This window comes from Sprattus sprattus (genome assembly GCF_963457725.1).
Source record: "Sprattus sprattus genome assembly, chromosome: 17".
Taxonomy (NCBI): Eukaryota; Metazoa; Chordata; class Actinopteri; order Clupeiformes; family Clupeidae; genus Sprattus; species Sprattus sprattus.
Genome location: NC_137915.1, coordinates 9,465,619 through 9,486,153, shown reverse-complemented (window position 1 = coordinate 9,486,153; position 20,535 = coordinate 9,465,619). Strand labels below are relative to the sequence as shown.

General features: G+C 45.6%; 1 protein-coding gene across 1 annotated transcript in view; it reads right to left on the bottom strand.

Annotated features, from left to right (window-relative positions):
- Window positions 1-18,759, bottom strand: part of snx7 (sorting nexin 7) — a gene marked incomplete at its 5' end in the record, with an annotated part of 22,898 nt that extends 4,139 nt beyond the window's left edge. The window contains 9 exons of the mRNA XM_080854687.1: window positions 5,027-5,179; window positions 9,605-9,706; window positions 11,271-11,357; window positions 11,913-12,112; window positions 12,847-13,045; window positions 14,722-14,886; window positions 15,659-15,769; window positions 16,589-16,786; window positions 18,637-18,759. Coding sequence (XP_080710813.1) covers window positions 5,027-5,179; window positions 9,605-9,706; window positions 11,271-11,357; window positions 11,913-12,112; window positions 12,847-13,045; window positions 14,722-14,886; window positions 15,659-15,769; window positions 16,589-16,786; window positions 18,637-18,759 — 1,338 coding nt within the window. The remainder of the gene's footprint in view (window positions 1-5,026; window positions 5,180-9,604; window positions 9,707-11,270; window positions 11,358-11,912; window positions 12,113-12,846; window positions 13,046-14,721; window positions 14,887-15,658; window positions 15,770-16,588; window positions 16,787-18,636) is intronic.
- Window positions 18,760-20,535: the final 1,776 nt, after the last annotated feature.

Here is a 20,535-nt window from a genome sequence, read left to right as displayed (position 1 = left end):
GAGAGAGAAAGATGTGGTGCATTGATGCAACAGGGCTGATTAATCCACTGGTCGGCCATCAGACGAGGCTGCGGCTCATTGCCGTTAGTGTGAAAATGTCAATACCTTCTCAGCAGGCAGGGGTGAGGAAGGGGGGTGTGTGTGTGTGTGTGTGTGTGTGAGAGCTTGTGTGTGTGTGTGTGCGTGTGTGTGTGTGTGAGCGTGTGTGTGTGTGTGAGCGTGTGTGAGAGACAGAGCGGGTGAGTGAAATTGTTATTCAATTATGAGTGTGTGTGTGATGGACGAATGCCTCTGGGTTTGCCTGATGGACACTGGATGTTTGAGGATTAGTGTACATGTGAGAGTGTTTATGAATGAGTGTGTGTGTGTGTGTGTGTCATTGTGTGGTGGGTATGTGTTGTGGGCATGTTTATGTCTGAGAATGTGTGTGTTTATGTCTGAGAGTGTGTTTGAGTGTGTGAGAATTCATGTCTCTGTACATGTCTGCACCATTGTGTGATGGGTATGTGTTTAGGGCCTGTTTATGTCGTAGGATATGCTTGTTTATGTGTGTGTGTGTGTGTATGTGTGTATATGTGTGTCTATTTATGTTTACGTGAGGGTTTGTCCCACTGAGTTTGACAAGGAGTGTGTGTGGTAAGGACGCCTCAGCCGTAATTATGAGGCTCATTAAGGCCGAGGTGTAGATAGGGGGTCTGTGTGTGTGTGTGTGTGTGTGTGTGTGTGTGTCCATTAAGCAGCCGAGCGTGCTCCTGTTCCAGCTGCTCGAGCCACAGAGCAGGTAAACACACCCTAATCGGGGGAGGGACGCTGGACGGGCATGGCTGTCTCTCCTCCTCCTCTCTTCATCTTCCTCTCCGTGTCCTTCCAGCTAATTTGCTCGCCCTTCCTCTTTCCGCATCTCCCTCATCCTCGTTCACTTTTCAAAAACAACACGGGGATGGCCCAAGGTGAGCCAGGCCATGTTTGATCCTATTCGTACTTTGGAGAGGGGAGCCTACAGAATGGAAAACTGAACTGCTAACCACAAACCTGGATGGCTGCGGTGGTGTCTCTTCCATTTGTTAAGATCTGCCAATACCACAATTAGCCCTCTCACTAATGGAGAGATTTCAGAGGGCTCATTTGGAACAGGTAGCTGATGGAACCCAGGTACCAATGCACTAATATGGCTACTGATCCTACTCCAAAACTGCTCAAACACACATTCTCTCGCAGCAAAATGGAAATTGGGCAGAGGGTTAGCCGTTAGCCATTAGCCATGGGCTCCTACATCATTTGTGGGCCCGTGACCAAGGATTTCCAAATGCCTTGCATTTAGCAGCCTGAGTCAGATCAAAGTGCATGTTTAGTGAAAGGCTCCATGTCTTTCTCCATCCTTGAGCAACATCCCTGTTGCTATGGCGTCTCCATGGCGATTCCTCTCTCTCTCTCTCTCTCTCTCTCTCAACTTGCCATCCTGTGCGTTGCATACAGCTGCTGTGTGCCATGCAAATGCATGAGATCGCGCCGGCTAAAAACAGACTGCGTCTGTCGCCCACGTTCCAGAGCACTGGGGTTAGGCTAAGGCTTCTATTTTTTCCTCTCACTTCTCCGCAGTGCTAGCACATATTTATAGGAGCTTTCGCGATGATGTCAAAGACTTGAGGGGGCGACTGACTCCCGACTGTAAGACATAAGATAATCAACGGCAACAAAGTGCAATCCGCGGCCTCCACCTCAAGTCATTGCAGGAACGTGCACTATGGCATGGGCCACGTGCTAATCTGGAAGTCGAAATAAAACACACCCCCAGGTGACAAAGTGACGTGCTAAATGCCGATGTTGAAAGACAAGATGGAAAATAGGGATGGATTAAGTGTGTGCACTTGTGGGGGAGTGTGAGCTCTCAAGTACTCGGATGTGTGTGAAGTGGTTTGCTCCGTTAGTCAGTACTGTGAGTCTACAGTGATTACAAACCTGCCAATGATGCCAGATGTGCTCGACAACTATACGGTAAGGAGGAGCAAATGTACCATTGTAAGGGGGTTCAAAATCTCTTTTTCATGATAACCACATCACACATATGCAAGCACTCACAAAACTCACTCACACACACACACACACACACACACACACACACACACACACACACACACACACACACACACACACACACACAGATGTGTCAGTGCTAATCACATGCCTGACTGGATGCTGGTGCTGAGGCAGGATGTGACGTCCTTGAGCCTCACCAATGTGACTGGGCCCAACATGGTGTCGATGTCTTCTCTTGTCTCGCTCTCTTGTCTCGCTCTCTTGTCACCTCTTTCTCTCCCCCTTTCCCCATCACCATTTCAAGCAGAGGCTGAGACGAGGCCGCTCCCCTCACCCGGACAGTCACCGCTCTGCAGCCCCTCCGCCGCCCCCCCCCCCCCCCCCTCTCTCCCTGAGGGCCGGTGTTATTGAGCTCTCCCTGATGTGGATGAATCATTTAAAGCCCCCGAAACAAACGCCTCGCCTCTCCTTCCTCCATCGCCCCAACTCTGCCAAGGCAACACACCTTTCAGAGAGATCAAAAACAAAAGCTTGAGCTGCGCTAGCTTTCTCATTCTCCATACTCATCAGCACTGGCTAATGGCACTTCTCACTGCACACCCTTATCAGGTCTTACCACACACACACACACACACACACACACACACACACACACACACACACACACACACACACACACACACACACACACACACACACACACACACACACTCTTCAGCCCATTTCCATGAATTGTGGAATTGTATCACTCGAGTTCTAAATTAGAAAATCACAGTGGCAAGCGCCTATCACCCACACCCTCCCGAGTCACTGTATTATGAACCAAGCGAGCGGCTTGAGGCGTGTACAACACCACGCTTGCGTTTCTACCACTCTACCGAAAATGAAAATAAAAATGAACGACTGACCCGGAGCCAATCTCGTTTAGAACATCTGGATTAATTAGTTGGCCTAATTGCTGTTGTTTTATTTTGCCTCCATGACTCCCTCCCCCCGTATTTCCCTGAATGTGTCCAACTGATGGGAGCGCCCGAGGGTGAGCTCCTGTCAACAACAAACAAGGCAGCCGAGGCTACAGTCTGCAGCAGCAGGGGCTGTGGGCACGGGGGGATTTTTCGAGCGGCAGCCATTGGAAAGCACCACTGTCATTCCTTTAATATCTCACACATCTTCCCCTTAAGGCCAGGCTTTTCAAACCGACTCCCTCCTGGGCCAAACGGGAGCGAGAGCCACAAGCACAAAGTGAAGTGTTTGCGCTGGTGTTGATTATGGGCATTCATTTCCTCCAGTGGAACACCAAGGAAGCAACAGACAAAAAAAAAAGGAGAGGAAAGAAACGTGGAAGGTGTGCCTCAGAGGGCCCTCCTGGAGATGGCATCGCAGACAATGATCTGGAGAGCCTCCAAGACCTTTCCTGGTATCTCTGTGCCACTGCTCGAGGGGCTCCCACAGGCTAGTCTGTGTACTTTAGCTGGAGATTGTGAGATGGAGTGGGGTAAGCCACGCATCCAATTCCAGACAGAAGGAACGGATACTCTCTCAGAGTGGAAGGGGAAGAAGGAGGGGAAAAGAGAAAGAAATGAAACAATGTGCTTCAAAATGGCATACAGAAGTCTTTCTTTTTCTGTGTGTCTGCATTCACCCCCTAATTCCTAGACTGGAGATTTCAGCCAGAGGGCTTTTTTCAGATGAAAGGGTGTGCTCCTTGCAGTGAGCGGCGACAGGAGTAAAAATGAGGCAGTGCTGCCCTCTGTTGGAAGAACAAAGTAACTGCAAGCACAATCGACAGCCACAGTGCAGCGTCACTCCTCAATATTTGCCACAAAAAAGACCTTACTGCTATTAAAACCAACATAATTAGAACTTAAATAGATTTTTTTAAATCCACTGATGCATGTGGGCTATAATGAGCATACCTGCCTAAAAGCACAGTAATTGAGAATGAGACGGGGCTATACTGAACTTAACTGAACATTAACATGGGAGAAACCTACTCAGGAATATGTGTACATCTCAACCGTGTTGGTCTGTGCATACAAATTCGTATTTTTCCCTTTTCACCTCTTCTTGTTGTCTTCATCACTCCAGCCTTGTCCCAGTCTGAGCTAAAAATGGCACTGACACAGAGAACTCTATCCATTAGTGTCAGGTACACTACAATTAAAGTTGTTCATACCACTTTATAAGAGTCCAAATACAGCCCAGTATAATCAGAGTGATTGATTGATTTCCTCCTTCCAGCCTGGCTGTGGTGAGGTGGGCTGCGGGTGAGGTGGGCTGGAGTGCTGGGGGTGAGGTGGGCTGTGGGTGAGGTGGGCTGTGGGTGAGGTGGGCTGTGGGTGAGGTGGGCTGGAGTGCTGGGGGTGAGGTGGGCTGTGGGTGAGGTGGGCTGTGGGTGAGGTGGGCTGGAGTGCTGTGGGTGAGGTGGGCTGGAGTGCTGGGGGTGAGGTGGGCTGTGGGTGAGGTGGGCTGTGGGTGACGGTCGAGAGTCAGTCGCCCCCTCAAGTCTTTGAGATCAAATTGATGGCTGTGGGAGAGTGGACTGTGGGTGAGGTGGAGAGCGGGTGAGGTGGGCTGTGGGTGGGCTGTGGGTGAGGTGGGTGAGGTGGGTGTGTGTGTGTGTGTGGGCTGTGGGTGAGGTGGGCTGTGGGTGAGGTGGGCTGTGGGTGTGTGTGTGTGTGTGGGCTGTGGGTGAGGTGGGCTGTGGGTGTGTGTGTGTGTGTGGGCTGTGGGTGAGGTGGGCTGTGGGTGAGGTGGAGTGTGTGTGTGTGTATGTGTGTGTGTGTGTGTGTGTGTGTGTGTGTGTGTGTGTGTGTGTGTGTGTGGGTGAGGTGGAGTGTGGGTGAGGTGGGCTGTGGGTGAGGTGGAGTGTGTGTGTGTATGTGTGTGTGTGTGTGTGTGTGTGTGTGTGTGTGTGTGTGCTGTGTGTGTGGGTGAGGTGGAGTGTGGGTGAGGTGGTCTGTGGTGCTGGGAGGCGAGCGGGCCTCACCTTCTCGTAGTAGTCCACGTTCTTCTGCGCCGTGCTGAGGAAGGCCTCCTTCAGGTCGCTCCTCATGCTCTTCTGCCAGCGGCCCCAGTCGCCCTTCAGACCGTTGTTGGCCCACTCCACCCGGTCCTCCATCTTATCGATCTCCTCCTTCAGCTTAGTACACACACACACACACACACACAGACAATCAATCATCATTCACTGAGCAGGTACATATGCACGCACGCACACACACACACACACACACACACACACACACACACCCACCCCCTTTTCAAAGCAGTAACACACCCAAAACTCCCAGTCAAACATCCACCCCCACCCCTTTCACACACACACACACACACACACACAAAATCTTGCTTATCTGACACACACCAACACAATTCCTACAAAGCACACATGAATGCACACTGGACACGTGGCTGCAAACTGCTCTTTAGCAGTTACTGATGAAACAAACACTAACTAATTGTGCCAACAGGAAGCAGATGTTAGTCCCTCAAAGCTCTATTTCCCTATATCCCAGACGAGTCTCTCCTGCTACGTCCGCCCGCCCCCCCCCCCCCCCCCCCATTAACCGTAACCCCCCCTCCTCGGAAAAATGCCATGTTGTTGTAAATCTACGGCTGTGACTTTGAGGGCTGGGAAGTGGGGTAAATGTAATGTGCTATAATGAACTGATTAATGGAGGCCATTAATTAAGACAATTTGGTCGTTGGCAAAGCTCGTGGCTGCCGCTAATTAGGGTGTCTCGGCTGTTTTTTGATGATTGAGAGAAACGTGGCAGACTTGACCTACTTGGGTTAGGCCTTTAGTTTTAAAGTGCGTACACATGCGTACACACACTGACACACATACGCACGTACGTTCACACACATACACACACACACACACACACACACAGACACACACGTTCCCCTTCTGAAAGTTGATCCATACGTGTGGTGGAGAGGGGGGAACGAACAGAGAGGTAAAGATTTGCTGCCAGGCGGGCTGGGATGGCATCCTGTGAGGAGTGAGCGCTGTGACATTTATGCCACTGAAATGCTCCTCCCTGCCAGCTTCGGGTCTCTGTAGCACTTCAGCCAGGGCAACTCATCAAGGTGATTCCACAGGACACACACAGACACACACACACACCTACACACACACAAACACGGGCAGTTTGAGCGATCTTTCTGTCTGCCCATAAGCGTTGTGATATGTCTAATAAGGCATTCCTTGAAAGTCCTTTGCACTTGAATTAACACACACACGCACACACACGCTAACACGCACACACGCACACACGCACTTCTCTGCCACTGCTATTGTGACAGACCAAAAGGAGAATGAACAGGATAGTTACTTGACCCAAGGGCACAACAAGAGACTACACAATGAATTAGGCAAGCGCACTCAGATGGAACAACATGGAAAAGGTGAACTGTGTGTGTATCCGTGTGTCTGTGTTATGGAAACAAAGAGGCAGGAAAAGTGTTGGGCCTTCGTTTGTTGAGTGTAGGAGAGTAAGGGATAAAAAAAGAAAAGGTGTGCGTGTGCGTGTGCGTGTGTGTGTGTGTGTGTGTGTGTGTGCGCGTGCGCGTGCGTGTGCGTGTTATTAGTGTGCTGGTTAATGTCCAGGCTACCTCGGGAGGCAGTGGCGGAACCAAGGGTCAGAGCTCAGTGGAGGAAGTATCGCCATGGCGATCACTTACTGTCCCCCTGTGCCCATGTCCCCCGTGAAAAGCAGGACAGTTCATTAGTTACAGCAATTGGTTTTTGAAGTCATTAGTACACACACACACGCTCCCAAATAAACACACACACACACACACACACACACACACACACACACACACACACACACACACACACACACACACACACACACACACACAAAAATGCTTCACATCAAGGAAGCACATGCACCAATTACCACCCAAAGGACAAGATTAGACCGACTTCTCAGTTACAGTTGGCATGACTGGATGTCCTTGCTCCTTCAGATCAAAGCTGGCTGATTAGAAGTTGTCGATACAAACCACAGTTGGTGACATCCAATTCTGCCAAGGCATGTATAATTACTGTTTGCACACACCAGAGATTACAAAACACCCCATCAAGGGAATTCTTTATACAGTGAGAACTGGACACACAAAGAAATGGTGAGAGACTGGGAAACCTACAATGCAATACTGCCATATACTGGCCAAGGCTACAAGAGACATTTACAGCGAGAGACCATAAATAAGCTCCTGGATTTGTTTATATGGAAACATATTTAATACAGGATAGTGGCACTATTGTTTTCGTGTTCACCTCAGCCACGTTTACTTCCTGATCTCGATCCCAAAATGGGCTCTGGTCAGCAATGGTATGCTTTGGCCTCAGCCTTGCTATGGCTGTGCAGCTGGGTGGATTTGGTGGCTTGGCACTTCATGCCAATACGTTGCTTCATAAGAAAAACATGGGGGGGGGGCATGGGATAAAATCCCTGTCACGTGCTGTGGAGAAACTCTGAAAATGGATCTTTTCTGGTCTCATGATCTCATGGCTAACTGACAGGAGCCAATGTGGAGTGGCAGAGGCTAGATTTGTGTGGCTCTAAAAAGCTCAAAAACACCACTGAGACCGCAAGGGGCGTTACAAAATGGGGCTGTATCCAAAAGATGAAGTTTTAAGTTGTATATCATGCATTTCAGCCATTTTCTGCTCCCCACATTTAGTTAACATTTCTGTCAGGCACTCCCAGGTGGAATTTCAGTTGAGACCTGAAGATCCTAATTCAAATGATGTCTACAAGGACACTTCTTTGGGAAAACTGCCAACCAAACGCTTTGAAAATGTTACCCTGTGGCTATGGCTTTGTATTCAGTTCAGAAAAACAAAATCACTTGTGCGGTTTTCTTTCTGACTAGCAATTGTTCTAGGAGGGTACAAAAAAAAAAAAGAGTAGGGAATGAGAGCACCTGGCTCTCATCATCACAAACAATGGCACACATTCCTGCTTATCCACCGCAGCAGCAGCCCCACTGACAGCCCCACTGCTGGGTTGGCTGCCCCCCCTCTACAGGTGCACCTGCCTCCGGATGCTTCCTCTACTGCCGCCGCCGCTACTGCTACCGCTAGCGTGTTGATTTTTTGGCAACATCTCAGTTCCATTATGCTTCAACAGTAAAGATATTAAAAGCATTATATTCTCTCTTATCTGTTGAGCAATTTAAAATGACACATTTGCCTGATTTATAAGGTAAACTTTAGATGTCTCTGTAACTGTTAGGGTTCGAGAAGAAGTGGTCAGGATTAATACAAGTAAAAATGATAAACAGAGTCTGTAGTCAAGAAGCAGGAGTTTAATTTTCACCCATTTTACCTCATTTGCCCAATAGTGGATAAAGCAGCGATATCCTCTATTGAGACGGATCAGGTGAGCAAATCCATGCACTCTCATACAGACAATATTTCATCTTACTCATCCACTAAAACAAGCCAAAGCTGTTAACACAAAGTGAAAGCCCATCGATAGCCTAATAGGAGTTAGAAGCATCTAGACCAGGGCTGGGAGAGCTTACCTGCCAAAGGACAGGCATGGTTACAGGTTTGGAAGTCAGCCAAACAACAGCACACCTGAATTATTTGACCAACTAATCATGGTTCTGACTGTGTCTCTGTATCACATGTGCTCCAGGGTTGGACTGAACACTGTAACCATACCATGCCCTTTACAAAATGAGGTCCCTCAGCCCTGGCCAAGGTCAAAGGTCATCATCCAGACCAGAGTTTCTCAATCCTGCTTCCAGGGGACCCCTCCCTCTGCACAATCTCCCCCCCCCTCTCCCCTGCATCTGCACACATCTGATTGGAGTAATCATGTCTTCATACCGCCCCTGCCTAGCTCCACCAGGTGGCCCCAGTAGGGACGGGTAGGGTGAGGTGTGGCAGGGCAGGGTAGGGTAGGGTAGGGTTAGCTGGAGAACATGTTGTGCAGTGGGGCCTTGGGAGGACTGAGAAGCCCTGGCAGAGAGAGAGACCACGGCAGCTTGGCCATGCTCCAGACACACACAGCTGACGGCACAGAGTTGGTGAGAAACCACAGATGGACAGACGAACCTGGCTGATGGGTTAGCTTCGCTGGCAGAGCTGGTAACATTTTAGTTCTTCTAGACTGTTGTAACTTCTGTTTTTATTCGACATTATTTTGATGACACAACTTCCTGGTCCTATATTAGACTTTGCAGGTCTGTAAACACTTCAACCAATAGGGGTAGAAATGTTATGTTGGGGTAGGTTCCACATACTTCACATAATCCTGGCAAAAGTCCACTATTTACATTTGTACAGTTATATTTGCTTAAGTATGCACCCACAGAACAAGATCATATACCCTGCTCAACCAGGAAGTGAACTAAAGCCGAGTAGACCTGAGCACAGCTAAGTGTGTATGTAAATGTATGACTTTACAGGTCTATAGGCAAATAACATGAAAATACATTTTAAAATGTTACCAGCTCAGACTATTAATGAAAACAACTGCAAAAGGTGAGGGAGCCGCAGGTGGGACAGAGGCCTCATGCAGAGGGGGTGCTTCGATACCTCGTCAATCTCCCCGGCCAGCCTCTGCTGCTTCTGCTGCCTGGCCTCCTCTGGGTTTTTGCCAAGCAGGCTCTGCCACACAACGCCTCGCTCTCTGGGTTCCTTCAGTGGTGCAGGTCACATCGGTTCAGTTCAATTCATTTCAGTTCAGTTCAGTTCAGTTCAGTTCGGTTCAGTTCAGTTCAGTTCAGTTCAGTTCAGTTCAGTTCAGTTCAGTTCAGTTCAGTTCAGTTCAGTTCAGTTCAGTTCAGTTCAGTTCAGTTCAGTTCAGTTCAGGTCACATCGGTTCAGTTCACTTCAGTCAATAACTTTCAACTCATATTTCAATGTCAATTCAATGTCATAATAAAATGGGTCAAGTAATTCACCTCAGTTTGAGTTTCTTTAACTCCGGTTTGATTCAGCTGAATTTAGTATCAACCCAGTTAAATTGACCATATTTATTAACAAAGTCACATATTCATCTCATGTAGCTTTCTTTAGCCCATTACTGTATCTATTGATTCTCGTTGGTCTTTTCTATTTCTGTTTCTGTAGGTCACAAGACTCTTTTTTTTTTTTTACCCAAGGACCTTAGAGTACTACTTGGCCTCCGAGCAATAACTGAGTGCAAGAAAGAAGGTTGCTCGTACACAGTGCTTGTGTTGCTGTGTATGCTAACTAATGTGTTTTATTTTATTGCTGCAATTACAGAAACAACAAGCAACCCTGTACGAGTCTCTCTGTTCTCCGGTGTGAAAGAGCACATTCATGCCCTTCAACGGTGAGGCATGTAGTAAAAGACTGGCACTGTTCTGACTAACTGCCTGCTAACTGTATTATCCATTTAAATGCTGACATCACAGCATACCACAGCAAAGGAAGAGAAAGGAATACTCAGGAGATTTGGTTTGAAGGACTCTGTGATCCAGCTTTGACAGTGCCGTGCAAATAGTCTGTTTAAACATCAGCCTCTATCAATATCTCAGACTGGAAAGCGTATTGATCAGGACACCTACTGAGAATAGCAACAAATGCAGCGGTCTGACATTTCCTGCTGCACTAACAAGCCTCGGGGCCCTCGGTTGTAAGAACTGCGCTGGAAAAATAAAAAGTATTTTCCAACGCAGAAAACCCTTAGGGGGAGCCGCTTACCTTCTGTGCAGGTGCTGCAAAAGTGCATCATGGGAAATTAACAGGTACATCTCCTCGCTCTCTTCAAAAGCAGAGTTCAATAAAGCAATTTAGCTGCTAAGTACACTCAAGGTTCGATGATCTTTGGTGGCTAACAGGACACCCAACCCCCCTACCCCCCCTCCCCCACATCGATTTCACAATTAAAAGCCAGAGAAAAAAGGTCACTGCTAAGCTGGAGGAACCCGGGACACATCTTAATGACACCAACATGTCACGTGGGCTCGACTCAATACCCCTCGTGAGTTTACGCTAGAGTAGGAGGGCATGCAGCACCATTCCCTGGCTCTCTCCGAGGCATTTCGAAGTAATCTCGGTTGCAGGTCAACTCATTGAATATCACCAGGGCTCTCCCATGGCTTAAAAGGCAGGTCGCTCCGAAATGAGAGCGGATGCAGGGCGCCGTGCTAGGCTTTGCCGCAAATCATCTTTCGGAAAATTGCACACCAACTGTTAAACTCCACCTCGATGCAAGAGTCAATAGTGTGCTTACCGCGTCTCGATCCGCCCTCTTGGTGGCCAGCGCCTCGTTCTTTGCTTCCAGCTCAGCCTGGATGTTGTCTCGCCTCCTCAGCACGGCCTAGTAGACCAAACAAAATACTAATAAAGTGCTGATCGATTTGGGAAGGGCACGCCACAAAACTCGTCTCCATAAGGAGGCAATAAAAAATAATATCCGGGATATTGATTTCGGTAAATTGATTTTCACTCTGGAATCTTTGGAATGGGGCCTTGAGATGTTAGACAAATTGATATTGTCTTGTTTGTCAAAATACACATTACCAATGATTTTTGGAGAAGGAATGACTTGGACCTCTGGAGCACTTGCTTACAACTTTATAATTTTTCACAAGACGAAAGCTGAAGCTGAGAGAGAGTTGATTTCATTTATTCGCTGTGTGCTTGAAACTTACCGGAGGGGGTAATGAACAAGCTGACAATATAAACGCCACAAAATATATAATGACATGTACAATGAATATGCTATAAAAATCAAATGAATAAAATACAATTACAAATGTAAATGTAATAAGAAAGAATGGGAAAAAAATAAGCACTTTCCCAGCTCTCCCTCACAGAGCACTTGTGTTTGTATACGTTTAAAAGGGTGAGGGCCTTGTAAGGGGTGCTGTACCTTTAACGTCTCAGAACACAGCACATACTCGTGCAGCGCCGGGGCCAGGCAGTCTGAAAGCTGACGCCCTCGTTCCTCCGTCTCCTGGTAACACCTGTCCAGCGAGGTGGCCATGCCCTTCAGCGGCTCGGCCAGCTCCTCTTCTGAGCCCGACCAGAGCGTGTAGGTGGGTGCGTACTCCTTCAGCTCCTCCAGGTACTCTGCACAGGGCATCATTCAGCACAAGGGGATTATTAAGACTTATTGGGAGACAACAGTGCTGCGTTTGGCAGACAGCTCACAGTTTCTGCTTTAAATATTATTATATTATACGTATTATATAAAATATAATAAAATAAATATATATTTTTTTTTTTAAATAAAGAACTGTGAGGGAAAAGAAAAGGCATTTCGCACTACTAGCCAAGAGGAATTCTTCAATCGTCATATGGAAAATGAACTATCCAACCAACCAAAATATGATCATCAGAAACAGAGTAAACTATATTTAGGCAACAGACTGGCAGTTTTTATACATTCAGCATTATTCAAAGTAGAGTGCTTCATGGTCATGAAAAAGCCTTACTTTGTTATGAGGCATGATAACCCAGACAACAGATAGGGTCATATTTCGAGACAAGGTCAAAGATCATTCAATTCACAAAGGCTACTGCACAAAGATTTGTTGCCAAACTGTTTTCAAGCAAGCGTGAATAGAACATTAGCACCTTGACCCTGAAAAAGAACGGTCAGTACACAAACCTGACAGCTTCATTGACGTACCGGGAGAGGGTGAGGTGACTGACAATTTGAGAATGACAGACAGTTTTTGAGAAACAACCTCTCTGTAATCGGCCCTTGTTGAATTTTCATCTAAACCCATGCAGACTGCTAAATATCTACCCTGACTGATTTAATGTTACTGAATAGGTTCTAGTTTGACCATTTTGCGTACCCTTCTCCTCTTTACATATCCTCTGAGTGATTCTGTCCAGTGAGGTCATCTTCTGGCTGAAGGCCTCCACGTACTCCTGCATGGAGTTGAACTCCTCGGGTCGGTTTTTCACCCCTCGCACCGAGACTACCACCGCTCGCACCGTCTCCCCCATCCGACTGAGGAAGCCTGGGCCCTGCTTCTTATGGGACGTCAGCTCCTGCAAGAACATTTACATTTACATTTAGTCATTAAGCAGACGCTTTTGTCCAAAGCGACGTACAAGGGAGAGAACAGTTTTTTAAACTAGAAAACGACATAGAAAGAAAAAGAAGTGCGGGCCTGTTACTGTTTAAGTGCAGGTTAAGCCAAGGTGCCAGTTAGGAAGGGAGGTGCTCTCTGAAGAGTTGGGTCTTTAAGAGCTTCAAGAAAAAGCAGTCAGGACATTTTTACATCAGATTCATCCCAGACATTTTATCCCGGTGATAAACATTTATGTCACCTAAGTATAAAGTATAAAAAGCAATCTGGGTTATCTAGAAAGTTGGGCTTTATGTTCAATATGCACTTTGGATGCATTCATAAGTTATAACTGCACCGTTTTGCAGTTTTGTCCTTGTGCATGTGATCTTCTGATGACATTCACAAACAAAAGGGAATAGAGAATGGCAGCCATCAAGGTCCTTGATGTAGGCTGTTCATCATGGTTCAGCTACCTCAGAATGTTGCCTTGAACTTAACCAACATATGACATTCAACATGTACGCATTCATCATTATTACTTGCTGTCATTATACAGAAAAGAGTCTCAGCCATTCCATCAACTTTAAGTTGAAAACATGAGTCTGCTCAACAGAAGCTACTTTGAATGGACAGACTTTGCCTGCTACCTTATTTTGTTGGGCAAACTCTTACCCAAAAAATCTTGCAGAACAATGTCATTGTGCATTCTTTTGTGCATGATATGCTCCTGGGAAATTCAACCCATGTCCTTGACATTGGGAGGACTATACAGAACACACACAAAGTTACTGGGTGAGTACGGCATAGTTATAGATTCAGGGAAAAACACACATGCTACAAAAAAAAAGTTCACAGTTTCTTACCACACATGCCTAGAATCTGTGGAATGTTTGCAGGGCAAATAGTCTCCATTCATCCAATGCTGCCTGATCACACTGTGTACCCCAGCGACTACTTATAACTAGCCATGACATAATCTGCAGTACAATGAGCTATCTGTTTAATGATTTAATGTTTAATGCATCCTCTTGTCTTATAAGCAACTGTAGGCTATGGTTCACATGAAGACGACGCGTCCAGAGCAGCCTCATCTGCGTCTCTTCGGGCCTCATTAACCTTCGCTACAGTGTGCCGTCTCCTCCAAACAATCGCCTGTTATTTCAACTTAACCGAGAGCGGAGGGGGTGAAAAGAAGGGAGAGAATATATGGGGGTGCCTTTCGGTGCTAATCTTACGGCACAGGGGGGCGCAGCTGTGAGCTCAGCGGGGGGCGACGGCAAAGTGTCAGCGGAGTTCGTTATAGCGCTAATCCTCTTACAGGCTGTAATTGAGACCATGTTTGAGTAACCACAATGCAAAGCAAGGTGACTGCATGCATGCAATCAGGAGGCCCAGACCTTGAACAGTAATCAGATTTGTATTTTTCTTTGTATGTGTGTGTGTGTGTTGGATGACAATGTGTGTGTGTGTGTGTGTGTGTGTGTGTGTGTGTGTGTCTCTGTGTGTGTGTGCTTGTAGGGTCTGATCACAATGTGTTGTGTGCGTGCATGTGTGCGTGCATGCATGTGTGTGTGTGTCTGTGTGTATCAGATGACATTGGATGTGTGTGTACGCTTATGATACAACAGAAGTTTCATGGGGGTGGAGACTCACCCAGGCCTGGGCACTGAGGAAGACCCTGAAGTCCTCATTGCAGGAGAGGATGGGGTGGTCGGCAATGCGGTCGAGGAAGCGGTGGAGAGCTCTCCGGCGTGTCTCGATGAAGTCGTCGTTGAACCTCTCCACCATCCCCTTCATAACAAACTTCTCGGGTAAGGGCTGGAGGGGACAGACGAGAGCTCCTTCTAATAAGTCACATGACAGCAGATGGCGGCGAAAAGATGCAATAATGTGCTGGAATTCCCAACATGCAAGAAGAAGAAACCTGCCTTCATACTCTTCCTGTCTGAGCGTACAAGAGTACGGCTGAATTATGTCAAAGTAGAAAAAAGGTTTCAGTTTGGCATAGTGGAATCCATTCAAGAACCTTTTGGACTATACAAAAAGATTTAGTCTAAAGTGGATTGTGCAAGTTATTTATGGAGAACTTGCCACATTCATTTTCAAAGTCCAGATCTGTTGACTATACCCTGTCCATTTCATCAAGCTTATCCTGTTGAATTGAAATGTTGGCCACTTTTTATATATTGCTGACATGCCATGAAAATAAGATTCCAAATGTATTAATGTCAATATCAGTTATCAGCTTGGCAGACGGCACAAAATGCACACCTCAGGACTTGACAGTCCGGCAAAAGGATTGTGCAAAAGTCATGGTCAATTGTTATCAGAGCTATGAACTAACTGGTATGAAAGATCAAGCCTGGCCGGTTCTGTGAGACACTGTGTTGTATCCCCAACCTGATGGTTTGTCGTCATGCAATGAATATACCTCATTGTTCTAGGGGAAAAACATGCAATTTCAGGTAATTTCTATCCCTTTCTGCATGATGACAAAGAGGCACAAAGAGAGTGAGAGTCTGAGTGCGTCTCGTCTGCGCTGATGATGACTGAGCTGCTGATGTCAAGAGTGTGTCACGATCCCACTTACGTGCACAATCAGAGTGGGGTGCGCCTCCTCCAGACGCCCCCTCAGCCACAGGAAGTCCTGGTAGCGCCGACGCACCTCATACTCCGAGGAGTCAAACTCGCTGCGAGTGGTCTAGTCAGTACAGGAGCAGATTGTTGACCATTGCACTGTTGTATTGTACTGTTTTGCACTGCTGTATTGTTTTGCACTGTTGTGATGTATATTTGTGTAATATGTGTAAGCACACTGAGAGCCACTGCACCAAGACAAATTCCTTGTTTGTGCAAACTAACTTGGCCAATAAAAGCTGATTCTGACAACATGTGCCAGCAGGATCACTCATACATCCAGTTCATCCACTTATTAAATCTACACTACAATATTTTTAGTTGTGCAATTCTCAGCAAAACAAATAACATCAAATCTAAGATATCAATGAAATATGCTTGTTTCACTTGTCTATTTCTAGCTCAACAACATTTGCTGTAATGTGTGTCCCTGGCCCAAAATACTGTTAGTTGCATCAATTGAGTTTGTTGTTGCTTTACCCAGACCTAGTTGAAGTAGCAGACTTTCAAGATGGAAACTTCTTAGCTCAATGTAATATGGCAAGACAGCCTGACTTAGGGCCCACCAGCATGATACTGGAATGATCGCATGGTACATGTGTAAGCTCAGAGGATGTGTGCGTCTTAGCTATAATTTTTTTTATTTCATGTCCCCATGGAAACCTACGTATGTTCTCTTGTAATAAAGAAGGAGGTGATGGGGTGTGCCATATGTGGCATATCTGTTCATTTCTTATGTATTTGCAGATTACTATGATTCACACAGTATGGTCCTTCAAAATATAATTACATAGATCATGTATGATTGCTTACATACTGGGCATGCAATAAACCTATTTATCTTCTTAACTGTAGCAGGGTTTATCCTTTGGTTGAGACCTACCTTGGTGAGAACACGGTAAGTAATAAATGTTTCAATGGTAGTGACATGGCTCTCTGGGTCGTCCACTGTGATGAAGATGTCTTTGGCACCTGGCTCCTGTTCCTCCTCTTCCTCATCAAACTTGTACTGGTTGATCATGGACCCAGGCGATGTCTGCATGGAGGCATTGAAAGAGCCTCCATCCGTGTTTGTTGTGTCCTAAACACACACACACACACACACACACACACACACACACAAACTGAGTGCAAACAATCAAACAATCAGGGCAACTGGCTTGAATATGGAAGGTCATCAGTGATCCCAACATGAAGCTGGCTTGCGATAACAACAGGGGTTGAAAATAAATCAGACTTATCTGGAATGTTTTCAATAAAACTAGGAGAAAGAAGCAATTGTAAGATGAAGGTCACCGGGGTGTGAGATAATGATGTCCCGGCATGAAAAAAAACCAGCACCAACCCAACCATCTCCAAATAAATGAATCCCTTGTGTACCACGTCACACTCTGACAGACAACACAGAGGACAACCTAACCCCTAAGGCAGGATCTGATGGCAACAGATGAGGCAAATGCTATCTGGGAATTGTGAAACTGTATCTGAGTATGCAAATGAATTACTTTGGCCTGTAACAAGCCTAGAATAAGAAATTACATCTACTAAACCAGGAAGTGAGGACATATTGGCCATTCTGCAATTGTTACAGCAATGGTCTGCTTGCTTTCGTAGAGAATACAAAAATACAAGCCTGAACCAGAAAGGATTTGACTGTGTAAAGAATGATGTGAACAACCTGATGTTACGGTGCAATTTTGTAAAGAGAAACATTTTACTTCATTTATCACACACTCCATATCCCACATGACTTACAAATGGTGCAGGTCTTTAAATACGTTTGGGCATTCTGAATCTCTGCCCTGAAGACCTGAGAGATTGGCGGTTACAAAACTTAAGGAAAACATAATTTGCATATGATGTGAGCAAACACTAAGTCTAGATATTACTTTACACGACCTGCACTGGATTCACGCCATGTTTTTCCTATTATACTCGTCACACCTGACCAATGTTTGCATATGGCATGGCTGCTTCCACTGATGCTCCCTTGCTCTGAGGCAGCTTGTATGGCTGCCATTGCATGAAAGCTGCCTGTCATAACAAACTAGGACCACTGTCCGCAGAAACGAATATCTTACTACACCGTTCAAAGAAATGAGAAGCGGAAGGATCAAACAAGAACTCAAATTAGTTCCCCGTATTGCGTGGCAACAGCCAGGTTGGTCTAATGACATTACATTGAGCCTCGGTAAGAAATGGGTTAGCTGGCTAAATGAGCAGCCAGTAACTAACATTCCATGATGAGAACAAAAGACCCTTTTTCTTCAAAAAAGTAAAACATAACTTAAAATAGTGCGCTAACTGAAGGGCAATCCGTGACAATCCGGGCAGTGATCCTTTGAGAGCAGGATGATCAGTTACATTGGATAACAGGAAACTATGTTTCAAGTTCAGTAAGATAGTAACGATGACAGAACAAGTGTTTACTCACCATCAAGCAAAAATAACTGCACTATTATGTTGCTTAATTGTAGTTTTGTAGGCTATGTAAGTATGTTGTTAAAGATCGTCTGTAGTGTACAACTGCCAGAGAAGTTGGGAGCAGCATAACATCACCTGATGGCTGACCTTTGATTTATAACATTAGTTAGCTAGGAAGTTCCTCTGACGCTGCTACACAACAGGTAATTTAATAACGTTAACGAGCGATGAAACAAAGCTTTTCCATCCGTTAGATGATGCGCTGTCGCTTATCTACAATATAGCAACTTCATGCCACGGGTCGACCCATTTACGAAATCAGTATAACTTCTAATTTAACATGCTACTGAGTTTCATCTCTGAGCAGTGACAAGTGAAAACTGCCCATTCACTGAAAACAGGCGCTGCCCGTATCCACGTAGCAGTTTTAGGCTAGTCACTCATCCCACAGCAAACCCACTTTGTTTTCACTCTTTTCATTGAAATCTAGCCTTCTTAAAAAGTTACCTTGCTGAAAACTTCCAAATCATCGTCTTCATCTAGCTCTAACATTTGTCCCGAAAGATCTGCTGGAATTGTTTGAGTTGGGGAAGTCGGAGAGATAGCTGAATCGGCGACATTCCCACTCATGACTCCCTTTATTTTTTTCTACCAGTCAGCTCATGAACTTCACCAACGAATTGTGAAAACTCCTCAACTTTTAGAAAAGCTGGAGCGATTCAACGTTACTGCGCATTAACGGAAGTATGGTGAGGAAAGAGGAGCCGGGGCGGGGAACGACATGGCAGATGAGATCAGAGGCTGCGGTGAAAAGGAAAAATGTGAGAAATGCTAATATGCCTATGGCACAGACATTGCCTGGAAGTTTTGAATGTACAAAATCAAATTTGGTTACCTCGTTATTGTGCTTAAATATTTTACATTATATAAGGCCAATTGCATATAGGCCGATTGGTTATTACCCAGGCCTATAAAATGAATTAAATAGAAAAAAAAAGTCGTGTGCACTACCCCCGCTTCAGATGTCCATTAAGGCTTACTTTGGAGTGGTCTAATGGTTTGTCAAAAAGAACCAGGCTACACGTAATATGTCAGGATGTGGCAAATTCTAGAAATAAATGGATGATATGTTCCTGAAGTTACCACCACCCTACCTCCTCTTAAGCAGAGGAAAGGTCAGCACTTCTCACTGTTTTTAGTGCAAAGGCCACCCATTTAATTCACAACAGGTGATTACTATTTTCAGAAAAAGTGACATTTGTACTTGTTTTTGACAGACAGCCATCTGAAAGGCCAACGTCATTATGGCTATTTTGTTTTCTAAAGGTTGTTAGTGGTTATGCCTCTATATTTTAACTGGATTGCTGTGCATTTACGTTTAATAAGATGACAAATCATCGGGATAGAGCATTGTTCTGCTGGGGGTGTGCTACATAATGAACCAAAAGATGTCACTGTTGTACAACCAAAAGATTCACTTTGCGGCACACACGAACACTGAAATCAGGATTCTTGTAAATCATTCTGTTTAAGCACCTGTGAAGCCATTTAGCGTTGTCAAGATTGAGCTCTTTCAGTTACCTTGGAGTCACAACGAAGAGTCAGTCAGTTGTTGAGGTGGCAAAGTGAAAGATAGTCAACCTGAAATGCAGGTACAGGGGGATAAATTGCATCACGATGAATAGTAATGTTTTAAATCAAATTATCACAAACCTAACTCCTATTTGTTTGTTAATCAGTTGTTTTTAGGGATGTAGAGTAATTAGAGTAATTGTTTTATCACAGTACTTGTTAAGTGTGCTGTACAAAGGGGTAAAAAAAAAACCTGTAGATTATTTACAAAAAAAAGAATAAAATAAAGACTTAACCTGCAGTCATATGGATGGTTTTAAACAAAATGTAATCACAGTATTTATCAATTTAGTCAGGTGCAGTGGCTCTGGGGGCAAAAATATCAATGAATATGACAGAAAGACTATGGGTTATGAACTCCCACCCGCTACTTTGGAAAACAGGGATGTGTCTATCCCACCTGAAATTCCCAGTCCAGGCTGGAGGTCCTTGAAAATGTTGCCATTATCGTGCGGATTGTGTAACCTTTCTATAAACCGGGATGAACACTTTTCCTCAGCCATTCAGATTAGACAGTATTATAATAATTCAACAAAGGTCAAGCGGTTGGGGATCCAGACTGGTTGGAGCACAGAATGCAGAAAAGGTCACTTCCTCCACAATCATATTATTTCGCTGCCATTTGATATAATTCGTCTGTGCGATTGATTTCAACCTGATGTTAAAAATATGCTACTTTTACCTCCCCCCCCCCCCCCCCTAGCGATTTGTGTCCGTTTGAGCATATCTCATGCTTGCTGTGGCTCCCTTGTTAGCGGACATGTTGTGGAGGTG